This window comes from Sorghum bicolor, chromosome 4 (genome assembly GCF_000003195.3).
Source record: "Sorghum bicolor cultivar BTx623 chromosome 4, Sorghum_bicolor_NCBIv3, whole genome shotgun sequence".
Lineage (NCBI taxonomy): Eukaryota > Viridiplantae > Streptophyta > Magnoliopsida > Poales > Poaceae > Sorghum > Sorghum bicolor.
The window spans coordinates 55,792,237-55,819,464 of NC_012873.2; the positions used below are offsets into that span (position 1 = coordinate 55,792,237).

The 27,228-nt window shown below is 44.1% G+C and overlaps 6 protein-coding genes across 8 annotated transcripts; 2 read left to right on the forward strand and 4 right to left on the reverse strand.

The window, feature by feature from the left end:
• Nucleotides 207-3,028, forward strand: LOC110434296. Its single transcript, XM_021458119.1, has 4 exons — nt 207-459; nt 543-612; nt 2,382-2,471; nt 2,585-3,028. The coding sequence occupies exons 1-4, from the start codon at nt 298-300 to the stop codon at nt 2,647-2,649; spliced, it is 387 nt and encodes a 128-aa protein (XP_021313794.1). The 5' UTR covers nt 207-297; the 3' UTR covers nt 2,650-3,028.
• Nucleotides 3,632-4,879, reverse strand: LOC8056498. The gene has a single exon (XM_002454095.2). It carries the CDS (start codon nt 4,877-4,879, stop codon nt 3,632-3,634), a length of 1,248 nt encoding a protein of 415 aa, XP_002454140.2.
• Nucleotides 7,574-9,413, forward strand: LOC8056500 (acetylajmalan esterase). The gene is made up of 2 exons (XM_002452370.2): nt 7,574-7,659; nt 7,828-9,413. Exons 1-2 carry the CDS (start codon nt 7,574-7,576, stop codon nt 9,155-9,157), a joined length of 1,416 nt encoding a protein of 471 aa, XP_002452415.2. The 3' UTR covers nt 9,158-9,413.
• LOC110434626 (CMP-sialic acid transporter 5) lies at nt 9,303-14,371 on the reverse strand. The gene is made up of 16 exons (XM_021459062.1): nt 14,083-14,371; nt 13,727-13,985; nt 13,384-13,500; nt 12,826-12,882; nt 12,626-12,703; nt 12,475-12,519; nt 12,326-12,385; nt 11,868-11,990; nt 11,658-11,735; nt 11,409-11,478; nt 10,916-11,023; nt 10,710-10,843; nt 10,551-10,627; nt 10,262-10,310; nt 10,122-10,186; nt 9,303-9,627 (listed from the first exon to the last, which is right to left on the reverse strand). Exons 2-15 carry the CDS (start codon nt 13,895-13,897, stop codon nt 10,136-10,138), a joined length of 1,218 nt encoding a protein of 405 aa, XP_021314737.1. The 5' UTR covers nt 13,898-13,985; nt 14,083-14,371; the 3' UTR covers nt 9,303-9,627; nt 10,122-10,135.
• LOC110434627 (nicotinamidase 1) lies at nt 20,203-23,283 on the reverse strand. 3 transcript variants are annotated; one of them, XM_021459063.1, is made up of 5 exons: nt 22,770-23,283; nt 21,937-22,120; nt 21,413-21,546; nt 21,146-21,331; nt 20,203-20,592 (listed from the first exon to the last, which is right to left on the reverse strand). In XM_021459063.1, the coding sequence occupies exons 1-5, from the start codon at nt 22,920-22,922 to the stop codon at nt 20,512-20,514; spliced, it is 738 nt and encodes a 245-aa protein (XP_021314738.1). In that variant the 5' UTR covers nt 22,923-23,283; the 3' UTR covers nt 20,203-20,511. The 3 variants fall into 3 exon arrangements, with proteins under 3 accessions (XP_021314738.1, XP_021314739.1, XP_021314740.1); XM_021459064.1 differs by having other exon boundaries at nt 20,203-20,642; XM_021459065.1 differs by having other exon boundaries at nt 20,203-20,678.
• On the reverse strand, nt 23,574-26,955 carry LOC8072433. Its single transcript, XM_002454097.2, has 6 exons — nt 26,688-26,955; nt 25,824-25,936; nt 25,362-25,742; nt 25,199-25,284; nt 24,205-24,298; nt 23,574-24,012 (listed from the first exon to the last, which is right to left on the reverse strand). Exons 2-6 carry the CDS (start codon nt 25,879-25,881, stop codon nt 23,882-23,884), a joined length of 750 nt encoding a protein of 249 aa, XP_002454142.1. The 5' UTR covers nt 25,882-25,936; nt 26,688-26,955; the 3' UTR covers nt 23,574-23,881.

The following is a 27,228-nucleotide window of genomic DNA, read 5'->3' on the forward strand; positions in this document are numbered from 1 at the left end:
CCCGATTTGCTCGCCGGGTTCGGACCAGGAAACGCGAGAGCATGTTCGAGCCGGAGAGAGCTGACGCGCATGTCCGAGTCCGAGCAAATTGACTCGGAGTCGCCACGTCACCACGCCTTTCTCGCACGAATCTCCAGGCGACCGGGGGTGAGGGGGTCTGGAGAAAGCCGCGTGTCCTTGCACGGATCTTGAGGCAGGGTGGGGGAAGGGTTAAAGCCGAGGCCGAAGGGTTTGCTCGTCTTCCTCTCTCCCCCTTCTCCCGCGGCGGCGCGTGCGAGACCCATCCGCCGCCACGCCATGGCCAAGTTCAACGTGGTGCAGAAGAACAGGCGCCAGTGGAAGCAGGACCGCAAGCGCGCCGCGCATGGGGAGCCCGGCACCGGCAAGCTCAAGCAGCGTACCGCGCCCGTCTCCATGTCCGGCAAGCGGAAGCGCAAGCTCGAGCGCCGCCTCAACCGGGTAAGTCTGGTGTCTTTTCTTAGCTGGGAGGTCTTCCGTGCGATGGTTGGGCCTCTCTAATGTCTTTTTGGTGGGTTATGCAGGAGCAGAAAGAGGCTGCGATGATTAAGGCGCTGGAGAACATGGGGGATGTCGACATGGTCTCTGCTGAAGGTGAGATTCTAGGGCCGATTGCTTGGTTCGATTCAGTTAGGTTGGTTTTTGGAGAAATCGGTGTAGTGGCTATGTCAAAGGATTGACCTAGACTCGCTATTTGGACGGATAGTAATAATTGCAACAGTTAAAGATTGTGGTTAGTGTATTTGTATGATAATTGGTGGCTCTGTAAAGATTTGTAGCAACCCGTTTCTGTTGAAAGTTATTCTCGAGGGATAACTGAATGCGGTGAGCTCGTTCCATCATGTTTGTGTCTGTGCGTGTAAACTTGATCCTACGTTTGGTGAGCAAATTAGATATTCTCATATTCCTGGCTATTGCATCCTTGATCATGAAAACAAGTTGATTGTGCTGTTGACATTTTCCATTGCCTTAAGCTTGTTGATGCTTCATTTTGGCATTTGGAAACGAGTTGTGATTTCAGGTCATATGCAACTGTGATGCTTATCTTATAATTGGACACAGGGTTGTAGTTGCTTCACCAAGTCACCAATAACTCTGATGCCCTGCAATCTTTTCGAGACTGTTGTAACATAATACTGGTTTTACCAACAGCAGTACCTGATTTAATGTTAATATAATGTAGCACTGATTGCAGTGATGCAACACTAGTTAGTTGGAGTTGAGACTACAGGACTGATGGCAATATGAGGCACGGTTGATCATGGTGTTAGCCCTGCCTATTTATGTTAAGCTTGCCCTTCTAGTGGATACAAAGATAGGAAACACAGGTTCTGTTAAAAATAGTGTTTGAGACCAGGAAGTAAGGTGTTTTGGTGTATTGTGCTCAGAGTACTCCAGATTTTGCCCCTATAGGGAAAGTTGACATTCTTTGTGTTTGTAACTTATATTATTCACACTATAACAGAGTATCTATAAAAACATATTGTACCAAGGAAAGCTATTTCCTGTTTATTGTGATGAAATATATTTCAACCCAACAACTAGCCTATCCTTTCATAAACAGCTTCTGGTGCTGTGTTGTCTGTAGACAGGCTAATCAAATAAAGAGAAGCTAAATTATTGATCGCTAAGGACTAGTGGAAAATATGCCTATCCATGCTAATATATGTACTAGTACCTATTATAGTTTAAGTTTTATTGCTGAAACTTTTGAAGGCTTTGCAAACAAAGTTAAAACATATGAACATATGGTTGGACTATTTGGTCTTCTCCAAAAGAAGAGAAGGAGACGATGCATTGAGAGCTTCTTGATCTCAGGAAGCATGCTTGATTTTTATTATATCTATTTAAACTGGCAGAGCTATAAACATCAGAGACATACTTAATATGAACTATCGATGAAGAGCTGCCTATCAAATTTCTTAGTGAAACTATTTGTATGAGTTAATGTCTGCAATAAATTTTAGTCGGCATTTGTAGAAAGATAGTTCCATCCAGCTCTCATTTCAGGTATATTAGCTTGCTCACAATGTTTTCAAGTTCCCAACATTGTTTGATCAGGGATATGACCATGTGGTAATTTTTTACTTTCACAGAAAATGCAGCTGTTCTATACTACAGCTATTTGTGTCCTAGATTGTAACTTGGGTACCCCCATAGTCTTAGGTTGACCCACCTACCTAGGGAATTCCATTGATTTCTATTGTTTCTGCTGTACTGTTTCAGTGTGTTGTGATGTTATTTCCACCTGTATTTAGTTAAGAAACTTTTTTCCCTTTGGGCCTTGTGTTAACCTTCCTAAATATTCATCTGATGATTACTGCAACACCATTTCTTACTTTTTGTATTTTTATTATTGACAGAGTCTTCAGAGGCTGCAAAGGGCAAGTCTCAAGTGAAGTTCAGTGTGAAGAAAAACTCAAGAATACAGATCAAGAGATTGAAGGGCAAAGGTACCCTGTTATTCAAATTGTAAATAGTAACACATCAATTTAAACATCATTTTCCTTCTTAGAAATGATTGGGTATTGCTTGAGGCATGTAATCATGGTGATTCACTCTGCAGGCAGGAAGAAAGCCAAAAATGCAAAACCACCTGCGAAGGAGAAAGTTGATGCCATGGTAGAATGACGGACAATACTGCATCACTGGAATTATGATATGAACCTTGTATGTTTTCTCAGAGCTTGCAGCAAGGGCTGCAGGGACTGACCTCAGGGAACACTGGAGCTTGAACTGCCTCTTGCATCTACTACTGCCTGAATGTTCATTAGAAGCTACTTAGGTCTGGTGTTAGTGTATCGAACTTCAAACATGAATGTACCTTTAATAGTGGAATATTCATGTTTTCATTCATGTTCATATTGCGTTCGTTGTGATTGTGCGGCTGTCGGCTTCTACAGTAAGCAACTATCGTAGCCCTATGTTCCTCCCTAGCATCGGACGGCAATTGTTGCATTCAGGCATAGCCGATCTGAAGTGATACATTTAAACATTCTTGTTCCTTGCTCAAGTGCGTCTGATCTATTTGGCCGAACTTATTAATAGAACACAGAGGGGTAGCTTCATGCGGTGCGAATTGATAATCGAAGCCATTTCATAGCATATGAATCAAGACTCATCAAATGAATCATGATGGAAGCTTGCTGGCTGTTGTGGTTCGCCGCATGTCAGTAGTCTGTTAACTGATAAGATTGCCAAGTGAAATCCTGTGTCTGTGTCAATTTTGGTCTGAATAATCTTGTGTAAAATGATTTTTCTTCTGTAATTCTAGCATCATTTAGCCGATAAGATTGTCTAGTAGTGAATTCAAAGCAAATCCCTGTGCTCTTACAGTCTTACAGCTGCATCCAAATTTGCCCACAAAACTACATATTCAGTTATGAAACAAGTAACTGCCATGCTCAGTATAATTGAGCACATTGCCTGACACAAGATTTTCTATTCATTGTTACTTCATTACATGACACACAAAAAAACATCATAGACATATCCAACATAGCTATAGATCACACCATTCCACTTGTATCTTCTACAATCTACAGCTGCCGATCTTTCAAAAAAAATAAAATCTACAGCTGCCGTGCTCCTGCTTCAGCTCGCCGCGCGCTGCCTAAGCGTCGACCTTGAGGACGAGCCCGAGCTGCCGCATGAGGCTGGGATGGCCGTACTCCATGATGCCGAGACGCTGCAGGTCCCGCGGGTGGATGCTCTCGTCGGGCAGCGCCGCCCTCTCCATCTCCAACAGCTCCCGGCGAACCTTGGCCCTGTAGAGCAGACCTGCCAGGGAAACAGGCTTGGGCGCGGCACGCTGGACGGCTTGGACCTTCTTTGCCTCACCACTCTGGGCCACTTCTGATACCGCCACCGTCACTGGAGCCGGGACGCCGATACTCTCGCCGGAAACGCTCTCTGCTTGTGCGGTGCTCTGCGCCGTCCCTGATGCTGGCTCCGACGGTGGCTGCGCAGACGTGGCCATCATCTGATCGGAGTCGCTTTCGCTACCGGAGCCGCTGTCGGAGTCTGAATCGCCGCTGCTGCTTGAGCTCGGCACGTTGCCGGTTTCGATGATGGGGGACAAGCCACAGATGTCGATGTACTCCTCTTCCTCCTGCTCCAGAACGACCTCGCCTTTGCTCTCCTCGGCGAGCTTGTCGTCCTTGCTCTCCTCGGCGAACTTGTCGAGCCGCGTCTTCAACTCGAACAGTACGAGGTCTTCCACAGAATCAATGTTGATCTCGATCTCGCCATGGCTATCCGCATCGCCGAAGTGCTTCTGCAAGAACTCCACGATGTGCCCCGGCAGCTCCCCGCAGAGCGACGACAGGCGACCAGCAAGCTGATTCCTCTCTTCTGGCGACATCCGCGGCGCCGGTATCTGCTTCTGCTTCTGCTTCTGCTCCGCCAGAGTTGAAATCTTCCTCCTCTTCGCTGAAGGCGCATTGCCTCCACTACCCTCGATTGGCTTCGCTCGCTGGTTGGACTTGGAGGCCAAGAACCGCTCCTTCTTGCCGGCGGTCGGTGCGCCGCCCTTGCATGCCTCACCCCCACGGGAAATAAGCTCTGCTTTCTTTAGGAGACCGCGCAAGGCATCGAGCTCGGACGCCAGGCGCTTCTGTAGGAGCTCCTGGGATGACCTCTCGCCGCCGACGGTTAAGAGCTCCATGCCGGCGGCGGCGGCGGTCACGACGCTGTTGCGGTTACGGATCATCTTGGTGAGGCAAGCCGACGAGTCTCGTGCGGGCGCGACACGCGGACGCTTCTTCCCGGACGCGCGCTCGCTGGCGTCAGAAGGGGCAGTTGCGGCGCGACGAGGGACGCCGCCGGCGAAAGGGCGAACGGCAGGCGAAGGGGCGAACATGATTCGCCGCAATGCAAGCTAACGGGCTCAGGCTCTAGCTAGCCGGTGGGTGGTGGCGAATCTTAGCCGCCGCCCGCCGAAGGGATGGAGAGAAAGCAGTGGATGGATGGAGATGGGATGGGATTGCGAAGGTTGCAGGGTATTAATGGGCTGGCAATTCGAGTCGAACTCATAGGATCGCCGGAGAATCAGCAAAACTGAGGCAGCTTGGAGTCGGAGTCGGAGTCGGAGTCGGAGACGAAAAAGAAGCTTCCGAGTCGACTGCACTGCATCTGGTTCTGGTTCTGGTTCCGTCTCTGTCGGTTCACCGGAATTAAATGCTCGCGAAATGGCCGTGTTATTTCTCGGCTCGCCAATTCGAGTTGGACTCGTTGGATCGCCGGAGAACTAAGAAAAGGAATTAAGGCAACTTTGTGTCGCCGTGTCGGAGTCGGAGACGAAACATAAGCTTCCAAGCTGCCTCTTGCCTCTACTGCTTGAACGTTCAATTGTTCAAACATGAATCTGTCTTTAACAGTGGGAAATGCATGTTTGTATTCATTTTCATATTGCGTTTTTGTAGATGTTTCGTTGTGAATGTACGGCCTTTGGCTTCTACATTAACCATCTAGTAGTATTATCGTAGTATTATGTTCCTCCCTAGCAACGGAGGGCAATTGTTGTAGTCAGGCAAAGCCGATGTGCACTGATACACGATTGTCTGTTAAACAGTATTCCAGGTTTGGGCAGACGGGAGCTTCCCTCACTGTCCTACATTCTTTTTTACTTGTGCGCAAGTGCGTCAACAGAACACAGAGGGATAGACATGGCGTGCGAACTGACAGTCGAAGCCAATCATGGCATATGATGGAAACTTACTGCCTGTTGTGGTTGGTTGAATGTCAGTAGTCTGTTAGCTGATACAAGATTGCCTAGTGAATCCTGTGTGGCAGTGTGAAGTTTGGTCTGAATAATTCTGTGTAAAACGATATTTCTTCTGTAATTCTAGCCTCAGTTTATAGCGAATTGAAAGCAATCACCCCTGTGCTCTTACAGCCTTACTGCTGCATCCAAATTCGCCCACAACTAAAGAAACTATGCATATTCAGTTATGAAACAAGTAACAGCCATGCTCAGTATACTTAAGCACAATGCCTGACAAAAATTTTTCTATTCATTGTAACATTGTTACATCATCACTACATGACACGCAAAAAACATCAGAGACAGGTCCAAACATAACTACCGAGCACACCAATCCACTTTCTATGTTCGAGTACAACCTGAAGCTGCCGATCTTTCAAAAAAAAAAAAAAAAATCCACAGCTGCTGTGCTCCTGCTTCTGCTCGCCGCGCTCTGCCTACGCGCCCACCTTGAGGACGAGCCCGAGCTGCCGCATGAGGCTGGGATGGCCATACTCCGCAATGCCGAGACGATGCAGGTCCCGCGGGTGGATGCGCTCGTCGGGCAGCGCCGCCCTCTCCATCTCCAACAGCTCCCGGCGAACCTTCGCCCTGTAGAGCAGACCTGCCAGGGAAACAGGCTTGGGCGGCGCGGCACGCTGGGCGTCTGGGACCTTCTTTGCTTCGGTACTCTGCTGCTGCACCGCTCGTGCCGGCTCCGACGGTGGCTGCGCAGGCGTGGCAACGATCTGCTCGGGAGGAACTTGAGCTGGGCAGTCAACAGCGACGAGTGAATCGCTGCTGGTGCTTGAGCTCGGTTTGCTGCCGGTTTCGACGATGGAGGACAGACCACAGATGTCGATGTACTCCCCTTCCTCCTGCTCCAGAACGACTTCGCCTTTCCTCTCCTCGGCGAGCTTGCCGTCCTTGCTCTCCTCGGCGAGCTTGTCGAGCAGCGTCTTCAACTCGAACAGCACGGAGTCTTTCACAGAGTCGATGTCAAACTCGATCTCGCCATGGGTATCCGCATCACCGAACTGCTTCTGCAGGAACTCGACGATGTGCCCTGGGAGTTCCCCAGACAGCGACGACAGGCGACAAGCAAGCTGATTCCTCTCTTCTGGCGACATCCGCGGCGCCGGTATCTGCTGCTGCTTCTGCTCCATCAGAGTTGAAATCTTCCTCCTCTTCAGCGAAGGCGCATTGAAATCCTTCTCGATTGGCGTCGGTCGCTGGTTGGAGGCCAAGAACCGCTCCTTCTTGCCGGCAGTCGGTGCGCCGCCCTTGCATGCCCCACCCCCATGGGCTATAAGCTCTGCTTTCTTTAGGAGACCGCGCAGGGCATCGAGCTCGGACGCCAGGCGCTTCTGCAGGAGCTCCTGGGATGACATCTCGCCGGCGGCGGTCACGACGCCGTTGCGGTTACGGGTCATCTTGGTGAGGCAAGCCGACGCGTCTCGCGCGGGCGCCACGCGCGGACGCTTCTTGACGCACGCGCGCTCACTGGCGTCAGAAGGGGCAGTTGCGGCGCGACGAGGGATGCCGCCGGCGAAGGGGCGAACGGCAGGCGAAGAAAGGGCACACATGATCCGCCGCAATGCAAGCAAACGGGGCTCTAGGCGCTACCTAGCCGGTGGCGAATCTTAGCCGCCGCCTGCCGAAGGGATGCTGAGAAAGGGAAAGCAGTTGATGGATGGAGATGGAGATGGAGATGGAGATGGGATGGGATCGGGAAGGGTGGTGGATACTTATGGCCCGGCAATTCGAGTCGAACTCATAGGATCGCCGGAGAATCAGAAAAACTGAGGCAACATGGAGTCGGAGTCGGAGTCGGAGACGAAAACGAAGCTTCTGAATCGCGAGCTGGCATCCGGTTCCGTCTCTATTTCGGTTGACCGGTATTAAATGCTCGCGAGCTGGCCATATGTTATTTATCGCCCGGCAATTCGACTCGGACTCGTTGGATCGCCGAAGAATTCTGTTAAGAAAATTAAAAGAACTTGCTGTCGGAGACGAAAAACAAGCTTCGGAATTGACTGCTCTGCATCTGGTTCCGTCTCTGTCAGTTGTCAGACAGCAATCCTAGTCCAAAAAGCACGCGATCGTCTTCAGGAGCGCTCCATAAAAACGCACCCGCCGGCCTGCAGCTTCCTGCTCGCCGCGTTCGTGGCGCTTGCGGTACGTTGCATGGCGACCATGGCTCGCATCCTGCTCGCCGCGTTCGTGGCGCTGCTTGTCGTCGTTAGCCCGTGCCACGAAAGACCAGCGCCGGCGCCGCAACAGGCAGCGAAAGAGAAGGTGGTGGCGGTGGACGGCATCACTGCCATCTACAACTTCGGCGACTCCCTGTCGGACACCGGGAACCTGCTCCGCGAAGGCGCCACGGGCATGCTGCAGCACACCACGGGTCTTCCCTACGGGTCCGCCATCGGCGGCGCCACCGGCCGATGCTCCGACGGGTACCTCATGATAGATTACCTCGCGAAGGATCTCGGCTTGCCTCTGCTGAACCCGTACCTCGACGATGGCGCCGACTTCTCGCACGGCGTCAACTTCGCCGTGGCCGGTGCCACGGCGCTCGACGCGGCGGCGCTCGCCAGGAGAGGGGTCGCCGTCCCTCACACCAACAGCTCTCTAGGCGTCCAGCTGCAGCGGTTCAAGGACTTCATGAGCGCCAACACACAGTCCCCGGAGGAGATCCGCGAGAAGCTGGCTCATTCCTTGGTCATGGTTGGGGAGATCGGCGGCAACGACTACAACTACGCCTTCTCGGCGAACAAGCCGGTGGCCGGCGGCGCGCGCAACATCTACAACTTCGGGCGCATGGCGACCGGCGTGGCCGAGGCGATGGCGCTCGTCCCGGACGTAGTGCGTTCCGTCACGAGCGCGGCCAGAGAGCTCCTCGACATGGGCGCGACGCGGGTGGTGATCCCGGGCAACTTCCCGCTCGGGTGCGTGCCGAGCTACATGGCGGCGGTGAACGAGACGGACCCGGCAGCGTACGACGCCAACGGCTGCCTGGCGGCGCTGAACCTGTTCGCCCAGATGCACAACGTGCTGCTGCAGCAGGGCATCCGAGAGCTGCGCCGGTCCTACCCGTCGGCGACCATCTCGTACGCCGACTACTTCTACGCGTACGTGCGGATGCTGAGGGACGCCGGCAAGACGGGGTTCGACGAGGGGGCGCGGACCACGGCGTGCTGCGGCGCTGGCGGCGGCGCCTACAACTTCGACATGGACCGGATGTGCGGCGCGCCAGGCGCGTCGGTGTGCGCGAGGCCCGACGAGCGCATTAGCTGGGACGGCGTGCACCTGACGCAGCGCGCCAACAGCGTCATGAGCGACTTGCTCTACCACAAGGGATTCGCGTCCCCAGCGCCGGTGGAATTCCCGTGAAAACCGAACTTCAGCTTACATGGATGAAATTCAACGGTAATCTAAAGAGACTTACTGCTCGTGGTTAGGCAGAGGTGAAACACTGGACACGGTTGGACCGTTGGAGAATCAAGTAACAATGTAGTAGTATAACAATTAATCAATATATAAAGAAAAGGTTCCGTACAAAAAAAGATTATCACATTCGCTGTTGTTCATATACAGCTCCAGGAAAATTTGTTGTTACAAGTATCGTATCTGGAAAATCCCTATTGAATTATATGCCTATCAAAATGTATGCTGATGTGTCACTCCCACGGCCACTGATGGCCGGCCACCCGCCTCATCATCCCAAAAATGAAAGAAGAAATTGGAGAACACGTTGGTACTTTCTTTCTTTCTTTTGACTTTACAGTGTACAATAGTTTATTCAACTCAAATGCTACATGAAATCTGCTGCTCACACGGAAAAAAAATAGCTTCTATCCTACCTGCAGAACAGAAAGAAATTGAAGTTATGTGCTTGAGAGAGTAATATTCCAGGAAACTTGTCTCAATTAATATATTGCACATAGAAGTATAGAACCCATGTGGATCTAAAGCCGTTTTGTAACAACAAAGGAAATCAAAATCTTAGCCGAGCTGCCAACCTGTGCCGAGCTAATACGTTCAGCTAACCAGATTATTTTCATCAATTTGCAACTATGGATCAGCATTTGGTGCCTCGTACCATCAATTTGCAACAATCTGTTTGATGCTTTCTCAAATTGCTATAGAAAATGAACTGTCACAGACAAATATCCACTAAAAAATCAAACATCTTTTCTGGTTTATGTTGTGTAATGTATCTACAATCATACGGAGTACACCTTACTGAATTGGTAAACTACATGCATATTATTATTATCACATATAGCCATATACCATGTCAAATTGACACTGGGCAACACTGTAGAAATCTGACTACAAGAATCTATGTATATACCTCAAGAAACTAGTTCATGTAGGCAACAGTGGTTGTCTCTCATCAGTTCCAATCCGATGGCTCGCCTGAAATGAAAGCCAACTTAGATGCAGCCTCTAAAACGACACACATATATTCTAAAATTGAAAATGAGATATTACATCATCAGCGGCACCAGCAGTCATATTTACAAAAGAAGATTCAGATGACCTGTGAAAAAAAAAGCACCATATGAAGCCACATGTTAAAAGAAACTTAATAAACAGCTTGCTATTTTTCTATAACAACATTAACAGGCACCCCAAAGCACATGCCAAAGCTATAAAAGTCTAGATGGGGATCATGGACACATTGCAAAACAGCACTTCTTCAAAGGCCAATGCTAAGTGAAACCTACATCAAGTATTGAAGTAATTTGTTAATACCATTTGATGCGAGATAAAAACTTACCGGTGATTTTGTGTATCTTCCAACTCTATTAAGTCAGCTGGTTTGTCATCTTTGACTTTAGCAAGTGGAGAGAAGAACTAAGAACAAACGACGGTAAGATACATGAAATACAGCAAAGGTTGTTCAACAAAATATAAGTAATAAAAAATGTCAGTTTACCTGGTGCATTGAAATAAACACCACTGATATGCCCAAGAGAAAATTAATGGTCAAGGTATGCCCCAAGAATGCAGCAGAAGCTAGGCCAGTAAATATTGTGGCAACAGTTGACGAATACTTCTTCAAAATTGTATCTGCAGTGTATTTCAGTTAGACAATAGATGCGATAACTGCAATAATAAAGAGCAAATGCCAAACACCATTACCTGCATATTTAAAGAAGAATGAAGATAGAATGCCTTGTGCAGCATTGTTACATATGAGAAACATTGTGGCCCTTGAATGTCCTCGAAGAATGTTAAAACTTTCTGGCCCTGCAAAAAGACAGGACAATGTAATCATCACAAGGCAGACAATATATCTATCGTGTTTGCCTCAGGAAAAGAAGGGGCATTCACAAATGCACCCCCCCCCCTCCAAAAAAAACTAATCATTAGTAAATACTTTAAACTGTAATATCATACACAAAATCAGTCTGTTGGTCAAGCCTTCGCTTTTGTGAGCTATGGAGTTTGTTATGCCTGTCCCTTTTGTTGGTACAACTTGGAAAGCATGAGTGTACCACCATATGTACAAAGTTAATTTTTCTCATTGTCATATAGGGTGCGGACGGATAAATACAGCTAGTGGCCTAGTGCACTAGAATGCAGCTGCAATCATCTATCAACATAAAACTGAACTTCAAATGAAGGTGCATACCTTGGAATAAGGCAGTCCCGAGAATGCCAAGGAAGTTGAATATTGCTCCATATCCATACAGAAACAAGTTCTACAATTAAATGGAAAAATCATTAATGGAAATAAGGGGCACTATGATAAAACAAATAGCAATATAAGTAAGTCAAACCCTTTAGATATGAAGATGGGAAACAAAAACAAAACTACAATGGACCATACAAGCTACGCTAGAGGAACTCAAGGCCAAAGGTAAACTAACTAATACTTTACCTGGAGATAAATGCTAGTGTCATATTGGCTTTTCAAGGCATATTCATTGTAGACAGAAGCCATTGAAGGAACAGTTACCTATAATTCATAGCAATAAATAAATATATAAGTTACTTAAGTTGGAAGCCTATTTTTTGATCGAGATAACTTATAAAAGAAGTGTACATGCGGGAAAAGAAAATGAGAGCAGATGGCCTAGCAGCAACTTACAAAAATCAGTGTATATATGTATGCAATAGCAGTGACAGGAAGACCAAATGCTGTATTGCCCGCGGGTACAGTTCGGAGTTGATTGATGCTGATTCCAATAAGCAATAGAGCAAGAGCTTCCCACTGTCAATATTAAAAAAAAAGGTGGGAGAAAGGCCAACATAGTTTGAAGTCAACACAGTTGCACCTGACAAAAGCATTCTTAAAAGGAAGTACAGCATTTGATAGTTCATTTTATTTATATATGTGCAAAAGGCCCATCAGCTCTTAAAATTCATGTTGGGCTTCATTTCTAGCCTACCCCAACTTTTTAGTCCCAACATGAACCCCCAATAAAAGCGAAAAGAAAGTGAGAAAGAAAAGGCATAGTCTAAAAGCATAAATTATTTAGCACACAATACTCCCAATCTTTAAGATAAACATAAATAATTTCAAGATGATGTCAATGTTACCCTTACCTGAATAACTGAGAATCTTCGTCTCATTATAAATTTCAGAAGAACAGCTATAACCAGTACCTAGAGAAGTTTAGAACACAGGTACTTAGAATGTGTGCACACAAAATATAGCTAAAGTAGCACAACTAAGCAGTACAAGAAAACTGTACCTTTAGGTTACTTAGCATTTTCACAGTCGCAGGATTGAAGTACAACTGCATAGTTGGCTCAATATGTCAGGTTGTTACAATATCACAAGGCAATATCAATATTTACCCATAAAAATCAAAATACTCTGCCAGTAAACAAGGCAAACATTACCTGCATTATGAATTTTAGGTAATTGTTGATGGCATATAGAAGAGCAGGAACAGCTAGAAGTACATTATTACGGGCTGCCTACATAACCAAATAGTAAATGATCAAATAATCAGACAATGTAGCAAAAAATAAATAAGGAGCAACAGCACATATCAAAGTACAATATATATTGTGGTAGATAAATCAATGAGATTGATCACCTGTATGAAGGTTGAGCGTGCCAAAAGTGGCTTTTCTCCAACCTTTTGCTTTCTAGACTGTCACATTTGAACAGCACAACAAAAAGGTAAAAAAATAAGAAATTATAAACATAATATGACAAACTAAAGAGAGCAGAGTAACTGTAATTCAGTATAGCCACCAGGCACCATGAAATTCCAAAGTATAGAGGAATACTAACAAAATCCTAAGCTAATCTGCGCACATGGAAAACAGCTTATTTGGACTGACCAAGCAAGAGTGCCACTCCACATTTTAGAAGGCATTAACTACTAGGAAAGATGGTTTCATGTTTTGTTGGACAAACCCTTTTCCCATTTCCTTTTGCATGTAAACACTTATAGTCATCTGATCCTTACTCCAGAATCACAAATCATAAGAGTGCTAAGTGGGCTTCTTATTAGGAGATCATAGATGTTATCACTTATCAGACTCAAAATAGCTCATGCAAAATGGATCACTCTTCATTTCTAATGTCACTTCGAGTCAGAATGCTTGCAAAAAAGGAAAACATCAACAAGAAAGTAACAAGAACAAACCTGAATTATGAGCATCACGATAGCAAAGCTGACTTTCATAACCTCTGTCAGAAAGTTAACACTGATGGGACTGAACTGAAACTTCCCATCAACCTTTGACATGAACACTAGGATGGGCTGCATAAACAAGTCAAACATTAGCATAACGCCCCAAGGCCAATCATTTGCTATTCAGATGAACGTAACACTACAACAAAGGGCCATGTCAAAGCATGCGAGGCATCAGTACTAGTAAAAGCATTACTCTGTACCAAATCCGTGAGGCCATTTCACTCAAACATTGATCGTGCAGAGGTCTCGCACGCGAGGGACTGAAAAATGAAGCGTTTAGGCACACACACACCTGGAGACCAACAAGGATGCAGTCGCCGACGACGAGGAAGACGTTGAGCGCGCGGAACTTGGACGACATCTTGCTGCGGTGCTTGTCGTATGCCCTGGACACGCTCCGGGGGCTCGGCACCACCACCCGGGAGCGGCACACGCTGCATTCCACCACCCCGTTCCGCTGCATCTCGGCAGGCCACCAGCTACGCAGGCCACGCCTCCGCCGAGATGCCGCTCAGTCCCCGCGGCCTCCGAGAGATCACGAGAGCATCCACCTACAGCGACCACGCCATTTTCAGCAAATCAGCGGCAATACATCGGAGAGGACTGCCTAAGCGAGCAGATCCGAGGGGTTCAGCTCGGTCTCTGTACCTCGTGATAGGAGTGGCGGTGTCGGTGCGGATCTCGCAGATCTGGCCCGGCCTGGGCACCGCGCTCACGGCGAACAGGGCTTGGTCCGGCTGGGTTCCAGCCGGGGTTTCTGGCGAGAGCACGATTGTTTTGATCCAGCAAGCGGAGCGGAGGAGCCCTTGGGAAGCAACCTCCGGGATCTCGAATTCCGGCAGGAGTCGGGGACGCGGGGGAGGAGAGAAAGCCAGAAAGGGGTGAAGGGGAGAAGAGACGAAGGTGGGGAAGGAAGAGGTGACGCGACAGGAAGGCGGGTGTTTCGGTCTATTTATATTTCCACATATCACAAATTTGTGTGTTTTTCGGGGAAACACGAAATCTCGCTTCTCTTTTTTTTTATCTGCAGTGTATATTGTTATAAAACATGTTGCTAGCGGTTATGACTTTTTTCTCTCTGTCTCTCATGATCAACATAGTAGAGAAAAATACATGAACAAATAGACATAAGATAGGAAGACTATTCTTTATTCCTCTGAATATTGGTGATTACAACATAGAGCTCCCACGTATATATAGTCTTGCCAAGGCCTAAGAGTTTTGGTAAGAGCCCACATACAAACAGTCTAGGATTAGAATTTCTCCTTCTCTTTTTCTTCTAGGATCAAGTTTGTATGTTTTACAACACTCCCTCTTGGACGATTACCATGATATACACATGCCTCATTAAAAACTCCATCCGAAAACCCAATTGGAAAAAACGGTTCTTGGAGAAAAGAGTACATTGCATTCGTTAATTGTATTGCACATGTTGTCTCATTAAAAACCTTGTGTGAGAAACCTTCAAGTAAAAACTCACATAGGAAAAAAGAGTACAACATTTAACTTTTATGGTCATGTATTATTCAGGATATTCTCTTCATGATTTATGTATAAATTTTAATGTTTTAGCAAATGTGATCTACTTAATTCTAGTGGTTTACCTTCAAGGTAGATTTAAGAAAAATATGGTCCCCCTTATAACGCCAAAATTTGCAACTTAATTGTTCAAAACACACTATTCACAGATGTGTGCTTAATTAATGGTATGCAGTACCACAATGCTATATCTTTCAAAAGTTGGCTCATAATTCTTCTATGAATTATATGGATATAAATAAGAGCAATATGCTTCATGTATAAATGACTACTTATTAGTTGTGCAAAACAAATAAAAAATATCTTCAGGATAATAAATCCTTTCAGAGGATTATGGGGTAAATAACTTACAATATTCAATATCTTGTAGATAGTGCATCAAACTTATATTTCTTGTTTAGTAGATTTTAAATTATATATTCTACAAATCTTCGGGATTTTGATTATACCACTAAACAATAAATCCAGTCTTGCATTTGGTATTTAGGGGATAATTCAATTACCAAAATCACCATTATTCTTATACCTTCTATGGTACCAAAATCACAATATACACTTTCTGAGTGTTTCGATGATACCTTCATGGTATTTAGAATTCCTCAATTTATTTTTTCTCGGGTCTACATTTACTTCAGGGACTAATGGTGTTTTTGAAGAATCAACTAGAAAATCCTTCATGAATTAAATCCTTTAAGGATGTTCTCATTTTTATTGAATAATATTTCTCTTCTATGAGAAATATTCTCTACTACATGAGAGTTTATTATGTGATATTCATAATGAGATAGTGTTATTCACTATAAAGTCATTCAATGACTATTCCTTCTAGGACATGCTCTTCTTGAGACTTCAATATTCATTTAGGAATATATTATTCCATCTTAGACTTTTTAATACTTAGTATAAGATTTAATTTCCATATGTTGCGATTTTTGTTCTTCAGAAACTATATGGATTTTCAGAATCCACTTTACTAATTGCATATTTCATATTTATTTATTTCATTTGCCAGAGATATTGCAGAACATTTAATTCTTCTTAGTAGGAGATTCAACCTCAATTGCTTTCTTCGTTGACTCGATATAATCGCTTCAAACGACTTTGCCATGGACTTTGTTTTTTGGATCTGGGTTCTCATAAGAGAAACATTTGCGATTATAGATGTAGCATTGTCGACAACTATTATTTTCTCCTAATACTCTCACAATTTGAGATTATCCTATCTCTTTGTTATTTTCTAAACAAGAGATAATTTATTGTTCTGCATACCCAACACTATGATGTGCGCGCTTAGTGTGTTGGATTTCATCTTCATGATGATCCTCTTCATGAGGTGCCTAACCTTCTTCATGAGGTGTTCTCTTCATGAGAATGGAGAATTAAGAAGTTTATTCTTATTTCATTTAACAAGTATACACTAAACTAGAACCCACAAGCGTCCCCGTAGATTTTAACTTCATAATATACACATTTAGTTTACTACTAGTAAACACAACTTCTTGTTTATAGCCTCAAATTACTTCTCTCATTTTCAAAAATATCTGGCACATGCTCTGCTTCATGCTTTACAAGAGCATTAGTCAAACTATTGCTTGATTTAGTACGTGATACTATTTCTGCTTCAAGCTTCAAGGAATATTTTCTCTTAAGATCATTTTCCTTCCATGAAAATAATATTTGGCATTCAACATAGGCTTTCTTTGATAACGTGTTATAAAATATGTTGCCAGCGGTTGGAATTTTTCCCTCTCCATCTCTCATGATCAACATAATAGATAAAAATACAATAACAAATAGACACAAGATAGGGAGACTATTCTTTATTCCTCTGAATATTGGTGATTACAACATAAAGCTCCCACGTATATATAGTCCTGCCAAGAACTAAGAGTTTTGGTAAGATCCCACATACAAACGGACTAGGATTAGGATTTTCCTCCTTCTCTTTTCCTTCTAGGATCAAGTCCGTATGTTTTACGACATATATAAGTAGCTCGGGCATTTTTTTTCAATCTTTGACACACATTTCCTATACTCGAGTCGCCTGATTTGTGCTAGATTTTCGGTGACGTTTTCTTCTTCCTCCTCCGATTTGAGGTTTGAGGTTTGGGGCTAGGGTCCTAGGTCAGTTTTAACGAAGTTTCATTTAAGTTTTATGGATATTAAGGCCTTGTTTAGTTACAATCAAAATTCAAAAAAATAAGATTCTCTATTACATTAAATTTTGCGATACATGCATGAAGCATTAAATATAAATAAAAAAGACTAGTTGCACAGTTTACCTGTAATTTGTGAGAGAAATCTTTTGAGCATAGTTAGTCCATGGTTGGATAATAATTGCCAAATACAAATAAAAGTACTACAGTACCTAAATCCAAAAGGTTTTTGGATCTAAATAAGGCCTAATTATGCTAATATGGCACATATGAAGGAGAGATATGATAAGAGTTAAAGTCAAGGTACTCCAACCAATCCTCTAAATTTTTCCTCATCCATATAACATCCCCTACTCCTCAGGGTACTCCAACCAATCCTCTAAATTTTTCCTACTTTTACATTGTATTATCATGAATCCTATTTATCGATCTCACTTGTCAGCTTTATGGAAGAGAGAAAAGGATGGTGAGGGAGAGGATGAGGGACTCCTACACGTGGGGGCGAGGAGAGAGAAATGAGAGTCTCTCATCCATCAGAGCTTAAACAGGGGCTCGGTTGAAGAGGTTTTTGATGTGTTTGAGCTCTCGAAATAGAATGAGGGCCCAAGTAGAAGTTTGGTTGGAGTTGCCCTTGGAGATGGAATTTGTTGTGTTACGGGCAAAGAAGGAGGGGCTAGGGGAAGCCAAGCGGACCAACGGTGGTAGCTGATTGACTGGCGGCGAGCTTGGTGGTAGGGGTGTTGCTGAGCGATTGGTGGGAGACATCTAGTTGGCAATAGTTGGTGGCAGAGGTGATGACCATAGAAAGAATAGGAGACATGCTCATTAGCACACAAGGAAGCAGTGCGCAGTGAATGGTGGCGGCAGTGCGCCACCGGAGCCGGGGAGGTGGTGGATGTGAGGGTGCTCACACCAGATCTCAAGCATCGAGTTGGGTTAGGGTGGCCACGGTTGACGGGTGTGGCGGAGGTAGCGCGCGATGACGACGGAGATGGACGGGGTGGGGCAACAGCGCGAGAGCACAAGGAAGGAAGAAGATGCTGCCTGAAAGGTTGGAAAAAATAGCAAGCCCCTTTTCGATAAAGAGCCAATCTAACGTTTCTGGTGCTCTAATTTTTTGGCGAATTGTTTGACGTGTGTTGCCACTCATGTTTAGTCTTTCTTAGCCTAGATTAATTTCTTTCGTCATTTTAGTTAGTTCTTATTTAAACTTTTCAACTAAATGTGGGATAACAAAAGAAGGGTACCACCTTAGTGAGTTGGAACTTGGAAGAGGAATAAGGTCTGCAGGGTCATTCAGGTGGGGACAATGGAAATTTAAAATGGAAATGAACATGGGAATACCAAGTCCTAGATAAGATGAAGCATTCTATTTGGCGGTTTGCCTATAATAGTTTACCACTAAGACAAAAGTTAAAAAGAAGAGGGATGAAGCTTGAAACTATCTGTTCAATGTGGCATCAATTAGACGATCCGGATATGTTTTCCTCAAGTCCAATTGTGTGCGCCATGTTTGGCGTAGTCTTCAGCTTGAAGAGAAACGGATTCAGTTCTTGGGATTTTTTTTCAATGCAACATGTCCAAGAGGAATATACGAAAGCTAAATGAGGACCAGCAAACTAAAATCTTGACATTATTTATGGTTTTGGTGAAGTGGTTTGCTTCCACACCCTTCTTTTCCTTTGCCTTCACCACTATACCCTTTGGAAGATGAGGGAGTAGGGGAGTGAACTCCTCTCTATGTAGGAGCGGGAGCACACGAAGAAAACCCACCAAACGCCTCTGAATTTGACTAGATAGTGGTCAGAGCCAGAGCTGTTGGGAGCTAGATGGGAGCTCTATCAAAGTGGCCCTAACTTTCATATGTACCATGTAACATGTTATTCAAGATAATGTAAACATATTGCGCACCAACTAGGTAAGCTTGGTGCTTCTCTAGAGTCATCAGAAAGTCGTTGTGTTTGCCATGAGGATTTCGCGAGATTGTGTCAGCCCATGTAACCAACAAGTTTGTTGGATTGCATGGTTAATGAATTTGTGCTCTTCTAAAAAAAAGTTGTCACAGATCTATACATATTGTCTGTTTTATGAATCGGATCGTACATGGACGGTAGTTGGAGTCAACAACTCTTTTAGGCTTCCCTCATCTAGGATCTTTGAAAATAGCATCAAGTTGGTCATTGCGAATAGCTTAATACACTATCTCCCTTCAACCCTTTGAGCAAAATGTGGCAAAAGGAAGAAAGATCCATAGACAAATCTCATTGTCTCCACCTCATAGGAACTATGAGATTACCCCAAGGACGCCTTCGGTGTCCAGAGGTCACAGACCAACCATAGATCCATTCAATAAAGTGGAACACATAGTTGTCTGCTCTCAATTTGGGCAATAAGAATCGGAGAAAGACAATCACTCGTTTTCGAAACTTTTTTTACTCCATACATAGGCATGACTTTGTTATATTAACTATTTATCAATTCCTTTGTTTCTTTATTAGTTCATCAGTAGCAAAAGTGTGTTTTATACCTATAGGCGAATGTCGTTAAGTTTAATATAAACTTAGAGGTGATATTCTAAGTTACAAAGGAACTTAGAGGTGATTATAGATTACAAAGAAGAAAAAGTGAATGGTACAACTATACTAATTGTGCTCACTCCATCTCAAATTATAAGATATTTTGATTTTCAGGTACATAATTTTTGCTATGCACTTAAATATATGCTTATCTAGATACATAGTAAAAAATGATGTATCTAAAAAAACAAAAACATCTTATAATCAAGAACAAATGAATAATATATAGTGCAGAAATGTCTTTTTATATATTTTTTCTTTACTATACTCGCCAATACTCTCATCGATATAGTCAACAAAGTTAATTAGTAATAGAAAGCTCCCTTCAATAAACATTCTTTTTTGGCCGAGATTAGAGAAAGTTTTATACTCCCTCTTCCAACCAAATTATAAGGCATTTTGGCTTTCTTAGAAACATTTTACTATATATCTAGACATAGTGTACATCTAAGTGCATAGTAAAAGTTATGTATATAGAAAATCAAAACATCTTATAATTTGAAACGGAGGGAGTACTTCATTAAATACAAATGTACACTCCCAGAACTGAACATTAGCAACCAATGAGAAAACATGGTGCATATTAAACTGGGCGCATGTTTGGCAGGATAGAGTAATCTTAGGAACTATGTACAAGCTAACCACAAAATGAGCCCATTTTTACATATTCAACATAGTTGTCGCTAGCATTATATAGTATGTCAACAACTTGCTAAGATGCATATCTATCTGATTGTTACAATGGAAGGATAAGAGGACTGAGGAAACTCTAGCAACATCACTACGATGAGGACAAGTTTTTTGATTCAAGGTTCAATAACCACCCTGTCAACTACCTTTGCACCCCTTCCTTTGGCCATATAGAGTCCAATATGATGCATCAGATCCTTCAATATCAAATGGTAAGTTGATTGTAAGGTTCTTCCTTCAGCATCTCCTAGAGAGCATCCAGTTTATGTCCAGTAATGTTTTACTGGTTCCAAAACAATGTAATTTGCAACTCATGATTGTGAAAACTTAACACAGGAGCAATATCCTTTAACCCTTTTAAGTTTCCAACAATCATGCATTTTTTTTTTGAGGGAATAGGAGGGGCAGAGCCTACTGAATAAAATAAATTTAACTAAACAAGGTGGTATATGTTCATTTGGAAAGGAAATGGTTCTCTTTCTTTTTGTACGTGCAAACTTTCTTGCTGTTGGCATGAAATAAATTTTGTAAAGGTGCTGTATATGGAGAAAAGGCTCAGACAACAACCACCCTAATGTGTAAATGTAAATGGATTGAGCAGTTTCATATTGAAAATTTCTAGGTTTAGTTTTCCCTGAGGATAACTTTTCATTCGTTCTTTTTATATATATAAATGTGATTGTGGTCATCTGAAGATTCCCATAATGTACGGTTAATTTTTTGAATGTATGGATATCAATGATTCGGTACCTGTGGATGGGCAAGAGCTCCTTTGATATTCATAGCAATCTCAACAGGAAGGTCATATGTAGCACACCCCTCTGAATAAATCACGACATCCTGTAATGGTGGTACTCGGTCAATATTTCGAGCAGCCAGAGTTGAACTTGCAAAATCCAAAACACAGATGTCCGTGCATATCCCGAGCACCAAGACCTGCATTGAGCCCATGCCCCCAAGTCATACACAATAGGATAGAGTCTATCTCTGAAATCATTCTGTATTAAGACAACTCACAGTTTTGATCTGATATTTTCCAACCCAGTCAACAAAAACACTAGACCCGTCCTTCTCTATGCAGCTGATGTACCCATCAATACAACTTTTCCTCTTTATAGTCACATTTGGCTCCTTTTCCAACCACTCCAGATCTGCACATAACAAAATGAAATTGGTCAAACAGAAAATCTATCATATTTCATTGTTCTTCTCATGTATTGTCAGTATAAATCATTAAGGATGTGTTTGGTTTGAGGAATTGTGGTGGACTGGTGGTCCATCATCTTCTCACTTTTCTTTTTTTGGTTTGGTTTGTTGAATAAAATGGATTGATTCTCCACCACCTTGTCCATCACAGGCTAATAATTAGTGCAAGCATAAGGAATGAGGTGATTCCAACAAAATTCATATGACGCGCCACCTCATTTGGAACATGTTTGGTTCCTAAAACCGAACACACTCTAACAGGAAATAAAACTAACCACCAAGTTGAGCAAACAATTCTTCTGAAATATAAAGGGTGGGTTTGGTTTAGCACCAACCTGGGACAAAGTTCTCCTCCCCAGTACCAATGATACAATGAGGGGGATATGGCGGTTCCGGCTTATCTGGATAATGGGTATCCAGGAATGCAAAGATCGGCAGGTTTCTATCACAGAACAGCTTAGAGAGCCTATTGGTCTCTTCCACCATCTTACTGATCTGCTTGTTTGGCGCAACAGGAGCCTGTGAACGAAAAGCATAAATTAGTCTGTCAGTCCGTATGAAACAATAATCAAACCTACTAACAGCACGACGCATGAACCCAAAAAGGAGACGGAAATTTACGAAATTGCAAGGAGAAACGAAGAGAACATGCTAATATAACGATGACACCTCGTGTTTATACTAGATAATAATAACAAAACGATCTCACAGGATCAGCATAAATTTCAGGTCTATCTAAGATGGCGGTCAACGGGGCATTACTTGTACAGCCGTGCTGTGCATATCCAAACACTGGTCGAGTTTTTTTAGTAGCAGGAAACAGAATAAAATAATAGGTAGAGGGAAGAGGAAGGAAAAAAAAAATATAACGATACAACCGAGGAGGATAAATCCAGGGAGCGATCACTCACTTCCGTCCCTATCGCAGATTCCTACAAGATCGCTGCTGCACTGCTTAGCCTTTCTTGCCATGAAACCGAACGATTTTAGTGTTGTGATGATCAAGCGAGGAGCAGAATAAAACCGAAGCTTTCCCAATCCCACGCGAGCTTAACCAATCATCAAGAAAAGGAGGAGATACGGAAGAAAAGGAAAAAGAAAAAGGGGACGAGCACACGAGAACCTAGAGACGGTGGTGGGTACAGAGAAGGAGGAGGAGGAGGCTCACGAGGTTCCCGGCGCCGACGGTGCAGAAGCCATTGCAGAGGTCGACGAGGACGAGCCCCACGCCGCGCGGCGGGAGGACGAACTCCCCGTCGGTCTGGAACGGGATCTGCGACCGGAGCAGGTCCACGGCAGCGGCGTCGGCCTCCGTCCCCATTCTCCTCGCGCCTGCTACCGCCCTACCGGCTCGGCAGGCTCTAGTTGACCTCTCAACGGCACGGCGAGGTCAGTGTGCGGAAGGCAGCAGCCGAGGAGGGAGGAGGTCTAAATAATTTTTCGCTGTCACGCGTCCACACTGGCCGCGGTCTCGGACCGGCGGGCGGCGGACGAATCACGCGCTCCTCTCGTGCACGCACTACACTTTTGATATGATCTCTGGCCCAATCGAAGACCTGCCGTAGATGCGCGAACTCCACAGTCCACACACCACTACTGGTTCACACAACTCGTTCTATAGTGATGCGCCCTTTGATTTTTTTCGGCGAACCAACACGATCCCCATGTGCCAACTGCCAAGACCAAGAACTTCGCTCGATTTAGTTGCCAATTTTTTTTTTTTGGTTTTGAGCACCGTACCACTTTGATTTTTATTTGATAATTATTGTCCAATTATAGACTAACTAAGCTCAAAAGATTCATTTCACGATTTACAAACAAACTGTGTAATTAATTTTTATTTTTAACTATATTTAATGCTCCATATATGTGTTACAAAATTTGATATGACGAAAAATCTTAAAAAGTTTTTAGTTTTTGGGTGACCTAAACAAAGCCTTAGGACCATATTATGGTTATCTGAAACACTGCCAAGTCATATCATGATTCATGAGAATGTATAAAGTTCATAGATTTGTTTTTGCTGAAAAATGACAGAATTACATCAGCCGCAGTTCCACAACCATCACCCATCACCATCAGCAAGCATAAAGGCAGGAAGCACAGTCGCTTCCGCTGGAACAGGTACCAGTACTCAAACTGTGAAATCCCACATCACCCTCATCCACCAGAGCATATAGCTGGGGAAAAACATCAGGTTCATTATTCAAAACCTAGTAGCATTCTAGACTAGACGGCTCCGTAGCAAGCAGAACTTTCTGTCCAACTGGCACAGATTCTTCAATACACTCCCAGTGGCGGTATCGCTGGCTTGTCCTCGTCTCTCAGCTCAAACATAACTGGCTTGTTCTCCAAAGAAGGGTACTGGTCAAGCTCATCAAGACGGTCTTCAGCCATCTTTGCTTTATCATCTGCATGGAAATCACAAAACTACATGCAATTAGAACTGAAATATCACCAATAGAAAGGGCTCAAATATTTCGAGTCGAAGAGAAAACACAAAAGTGACAAAAAAAAAGCTTCTTGAGGATAGCAACACTTAGCAAGTACAGCAGGTAAAGTGTGAATGACAACACATTTGTCAGAGATAGGGAGAAACCTACCTGCTGAACTAGTGAGACGCCAACTGATGTCCGGAAGAATCTCAGGTTCCAGCTCCAGCACATTTGGTTCATCATAAAAAAACTCAGCAACCTCCTGAATCATAAATGGCCACATGAATTATGTTTCTGGTATGACAGTGCATGGGAGAAACAGAAAAAAGCTGTGGTCTAGAACATCATCTTTCTAGTATTATATGCTACTTGCTTCGATGTCTACACTTTACAATGGGAATTAATTGCATAGCTATATGTATAACAAGAGCAAATCAAATGACTGGATGTGAATTCATGTTGTTGGTGTAATCCAAACTGCATAGGCGCATATAGATGACAAGATGGCTAAGAAAATAATACGAACCAACTGTTACTGAACTTCTACACATGCAACATTTCATGATTGACCATACCCTACATGGGAGACCTGTTTTCTTCCTAAAATAAACCTACAATGGGACAAGATGCCGTGTCTTGTGAAACAATTCGATAGCCAGCTTCCTTCAGTACTATTGGCATAATTCCAATGTCCAGAAATGGGCCGAGTATTAAAGATGTTTGAAATTTCAGAATATACTTTCTTATAATAAGCAAATGTTGTAAGTAGAGGGCCAGATTAAGAATTCCAAGAATGACTATCTCACAAGCATAGCTCTGTTGAAACTATAAGGTACTAGAACAACCAAACAAGATCGAGTTTGCCAGTAGATAACACAATATAAACTTTTGTGGTAGTAGTTCCCCGTTACTACCACAATACTAGGTGCTTAATCATTTTACTGGTAGCAGTTAACATGGATAAATACACAACCAAGTAACATATACTTATCTCATTCTTAATAGTAACAAGTTCTGTTTCCTTAATTATGTGCTGGCATGGGGCCGTGACAGCCATACAGAAATGGGGTCATGATTTTGTAAAATAAATCTCTGATAACATCAACCATATGAACAACCTGCATGAATTTTGAAAAGTACTGTGTGATATTGGGCCACATACCGTAGCTGGTAACTTTAGAGAATCAAATACCGTATTTGACCAACCACGCAAGGCTGAGTTTACCGCCGCCACTTTCTTCTTGACACCTAAATAGCATGCATAATTAGCCATATACTATAGATATGACACACACATATTTAAGTACCAAGAAGAGCGATCATACGTTTGTCTAGCAGATCCTTATCCAACTTCTGAGAATCATTTTGTGTCGAGTGAAATCCCTCCACCCCATCCTTAGCCCACTCATGGCACATTTTGATCTCTTCATCAGTTAAAATTTTCAGTGGGTTCTTAAGAGCTTCTGACCTCTGTTTCTGAGTGGACTTCTCTTTCAGGATAGGCTTGTCCTTCAAAGCAGTGCCTTTAATAGTGTTGGTCACATTACTACGAGGCTTCTGCTTGGACTTCTCTTTCAGGGTGGAAGTGTCCTTCAAACCAGTGCCTCTAGAAATGTTGGACAAATTCTGAAGAGCTCTCCTCCCTTGCTTGCCAGGATTCTCGGATGGCTTCAGCCCTTTGGCCCTTAGTCCATCAGCCCTCTTACCTGAACACGCAAATAAAAAATGTATCTGTTTCAGGAAAATTCCTTTTCACAAATTAGTTTTTGATAAAAATGCAATCTCACCTCCATTTATCTGTAGGTTCTCATTAAACAAAACAGGTGCCGGAGTTGGTAAGGCCATGATGGAACAAAAAGCTTCTTTCTCTACCTTGAAAGCCTGGCTAATATCCAATTGACTGTAAAGAGAAACTAATCAGAACATAGAAACAATAAATGGTGACTTCTATATGGTATTTCTGGTGTATAGAAGCTGAAGTTTGGGGGTTGCTAATTTAATATGGATTCGAAGTATGACTAAACGGCAAACATACTAAACTGGATCAGAATCAGAAGTACATAACCAGGGGAAGAAGCTGTGTTTCATCTTACAGAGGCGCTTTTGAAATTTCATGTAGCAGAATTGGATAACAGAACGATTTCCAAAGGAGACAGTGCCTAGATAGGATCCTGGTGATGTAACTGTGCAACCTTTTTTCGCGCACCTATGTGATAGCACTTTCCACTGAGATGATCAGATGACATAGACGGAAGCACCACTAAATTAGTGAACCCAAGAACACCAAAACGCACATATCTGCTAGTACCAAGTCAACCAAGATCTAACTGGGGATTTCACATAAGCATCCGATCTGCTTATGCCAACAAATTAACGAAGAAAGAATTTTCGAATCGCTCGCTCCCCTAACTGATGGATTGTGAACCCCACTGAGACCTTGGGCGCGCTCAAGAAGATGGGCCACACGGAGGGCTAAGCTAGGAACAGCAAACAAAAATCCACATACGCGGCATCCTAAAGATGGTCGCATCTAGACCAAACGGGCCGAAGTACCGTAGGAACGCTAGGGTTTCGCTTCAGCTGTTCACATCACAGCAAGCGAGGGCAAAAAAATAATTAGGAAAAGGGAGGGAGGGAGAGCTAGGGTTTACCAGCACGGGAGGAATCAGGTCGATCTCCAGTAGCGGGTCCAGCAGCAAGGAGAACGAGGACGCGGACAGGAGCTCGCGACGGCGTGCACCGGTGGAGTCGACGGCGCCGGTGGAACGGGACGCGGAAGGGTTTCTCCTAGTTCCTCTCTTGCCAAGAAAACTCGTCGTGCGTTGGTAGTTGCCGGAAGACTCGCGATTGGAGAGGGGGCGGAAAAGCTTTTCGGGGGCGCGCCGCCGACTGCGAGGAGGGGAAAAGGGGAAGGGGGGGCGCTCTTCGCAACGGTCGGATTTTGGACCGGGTCGGCGGCGTGGGACGGTGGGCTGCCGGAAAATCCCGTTGGTTTTTTTCCTTTTTTTTAGCCTTTCGATGCTTGGGCCGTTTCTGGACTGTACACACCCGCTGGGCCGTTTTTTCCCGTATGAGCTAACAATTGGGCCGGCCCAAGTAAGCACTTGTATGTAAACCCTAATCAGGAACCTCGTGCCCGTGCGCATATTATATCCACTCGACCTGCCGCCGAGCTCCAGCTCCGCCTGCGCC

What these genes read in the sequence shown, in the direction of transcription:
- LOC110434626 (XM_021459062.1), bottom strand. Translation starts at nt 13,897, where the DNA reads ATGCAGCGGAACGGGGTGGTGGAATGCAGCGTGTGCCGCTCCCGGGTG. An exon ending in GAAGATTCTCAGTTATTCAG is followed by an intron (nt 11,991 to 12,325) that starts GTAAGGGTAACA and finishes TAATATTGACAG; the next exon opens with TGGGAAGCTCTTGCTCTATT. An exon ending in ATTCTTCTTTAAATATGCAG is followed by an intron (nt 10,844 to 10,915) that starts GTAATGGTGTTT and finishes AATACACTGCAG; the next exon opens with ATACAATTTTGAAGAAGTAT.
- LOC110434627 (XM_021459063.1), bottom strand. Translation starts at nt 22,922, where the DNA reads ATGGGGACGGAGGCCGACGCCGCTGCCGTGGACCTGCTCCGGTCGCAG. An exon ending in CCGTCGGCGCCGGGAACCTC is followed by an intron (nt 22,121 to 22,769) that starts GTGAGCCTCCTC and finishes TTTCGTTCACAG; the next exon opens with GCTCCTGTTGCGCCAAACAA. An exon ending in GGAGGAGAACTTTGTCCCAG is followed by an intron (nt 21,547 to 21,936) that starts GTTGGTGCTAAA and finishes TGTTATGTGCAG; the next exon opens with ATCTGGAGTGGTTGGAAAAG.
- LOC8056500 (XM_002452370.2), top strand. Translation starts at nt 7,574, where the DNA reads ATGGAGTCGGAGTCGGAGTCGGAGACGAAAACGAAGCTTCTGAATCGC. An exon ending in GTCTCTATTTCGGTTGACCG is followed by an intron (nt 7,660 to 7,827) that starts GTATTAAATGCT and finishes CGTCTCTGTCAG; the next exon opens with TTGTCAGACAGCAATCCTAG.
- LOC8072433 (XM_002454097.2), bottom strand. Translation starts at nt 25,881, where the DNA reads ATGGCCTTACCAACTCCGGCACCTGTTTTGTTTAATGAGAACCTACAG. An exon ending in TAAGGATCTGCTAGACAAAC is followed by an intron (nt 25,285 to 25,361) that starts GTATGATCGCTC and finishes CATGCTATTTAG; the next exon opens with GTGTCAAGAAGAAAGTGGCG. An exon ending in CTCTAAAGTTACCAGCTACG is followed by an intron (nt 24,299 to 25,198) that starts GTATGTGGCCCA and finishes TTTATGATTCAG; the next exon opens with GAGGTTGCTGAGTTTTTTTA.
- LOC8056498 (XM_002454095.2), bottom strand. Translation starts at nt 4,879, where the DNA reads ATGTTCGCCCCTTCGCCTGCCGTTCGCCCTTTCGCCGGCGGCGTCCCT.
- LOC110434296 (XM_021458119.1), top strand. Translation starts at nt 298, where the DNA reads ATGGCCAAGTTCAACGTGGTGCAGAAGAACAGGCGCCAGTGGAAGCAG. An exon ending in CGACATGGTCTCTGCTGAAG is followed by an intron (nt 613 to 2,381) that starts GTGAGATTCTAG and finishes TATTATTGACAG; the next exon opens with AGTCTTCAGAGGCTGCAAAG. An exon ending in CAAGAGATTGAAGGGCAAAG is followed by an intron (nt 2,472 to 2,584) that starts GTACCCTGTTAT and finishes TTCACTCTGCAG; the next exon opens with GCAGGAAGAAAGCCAAAAAT.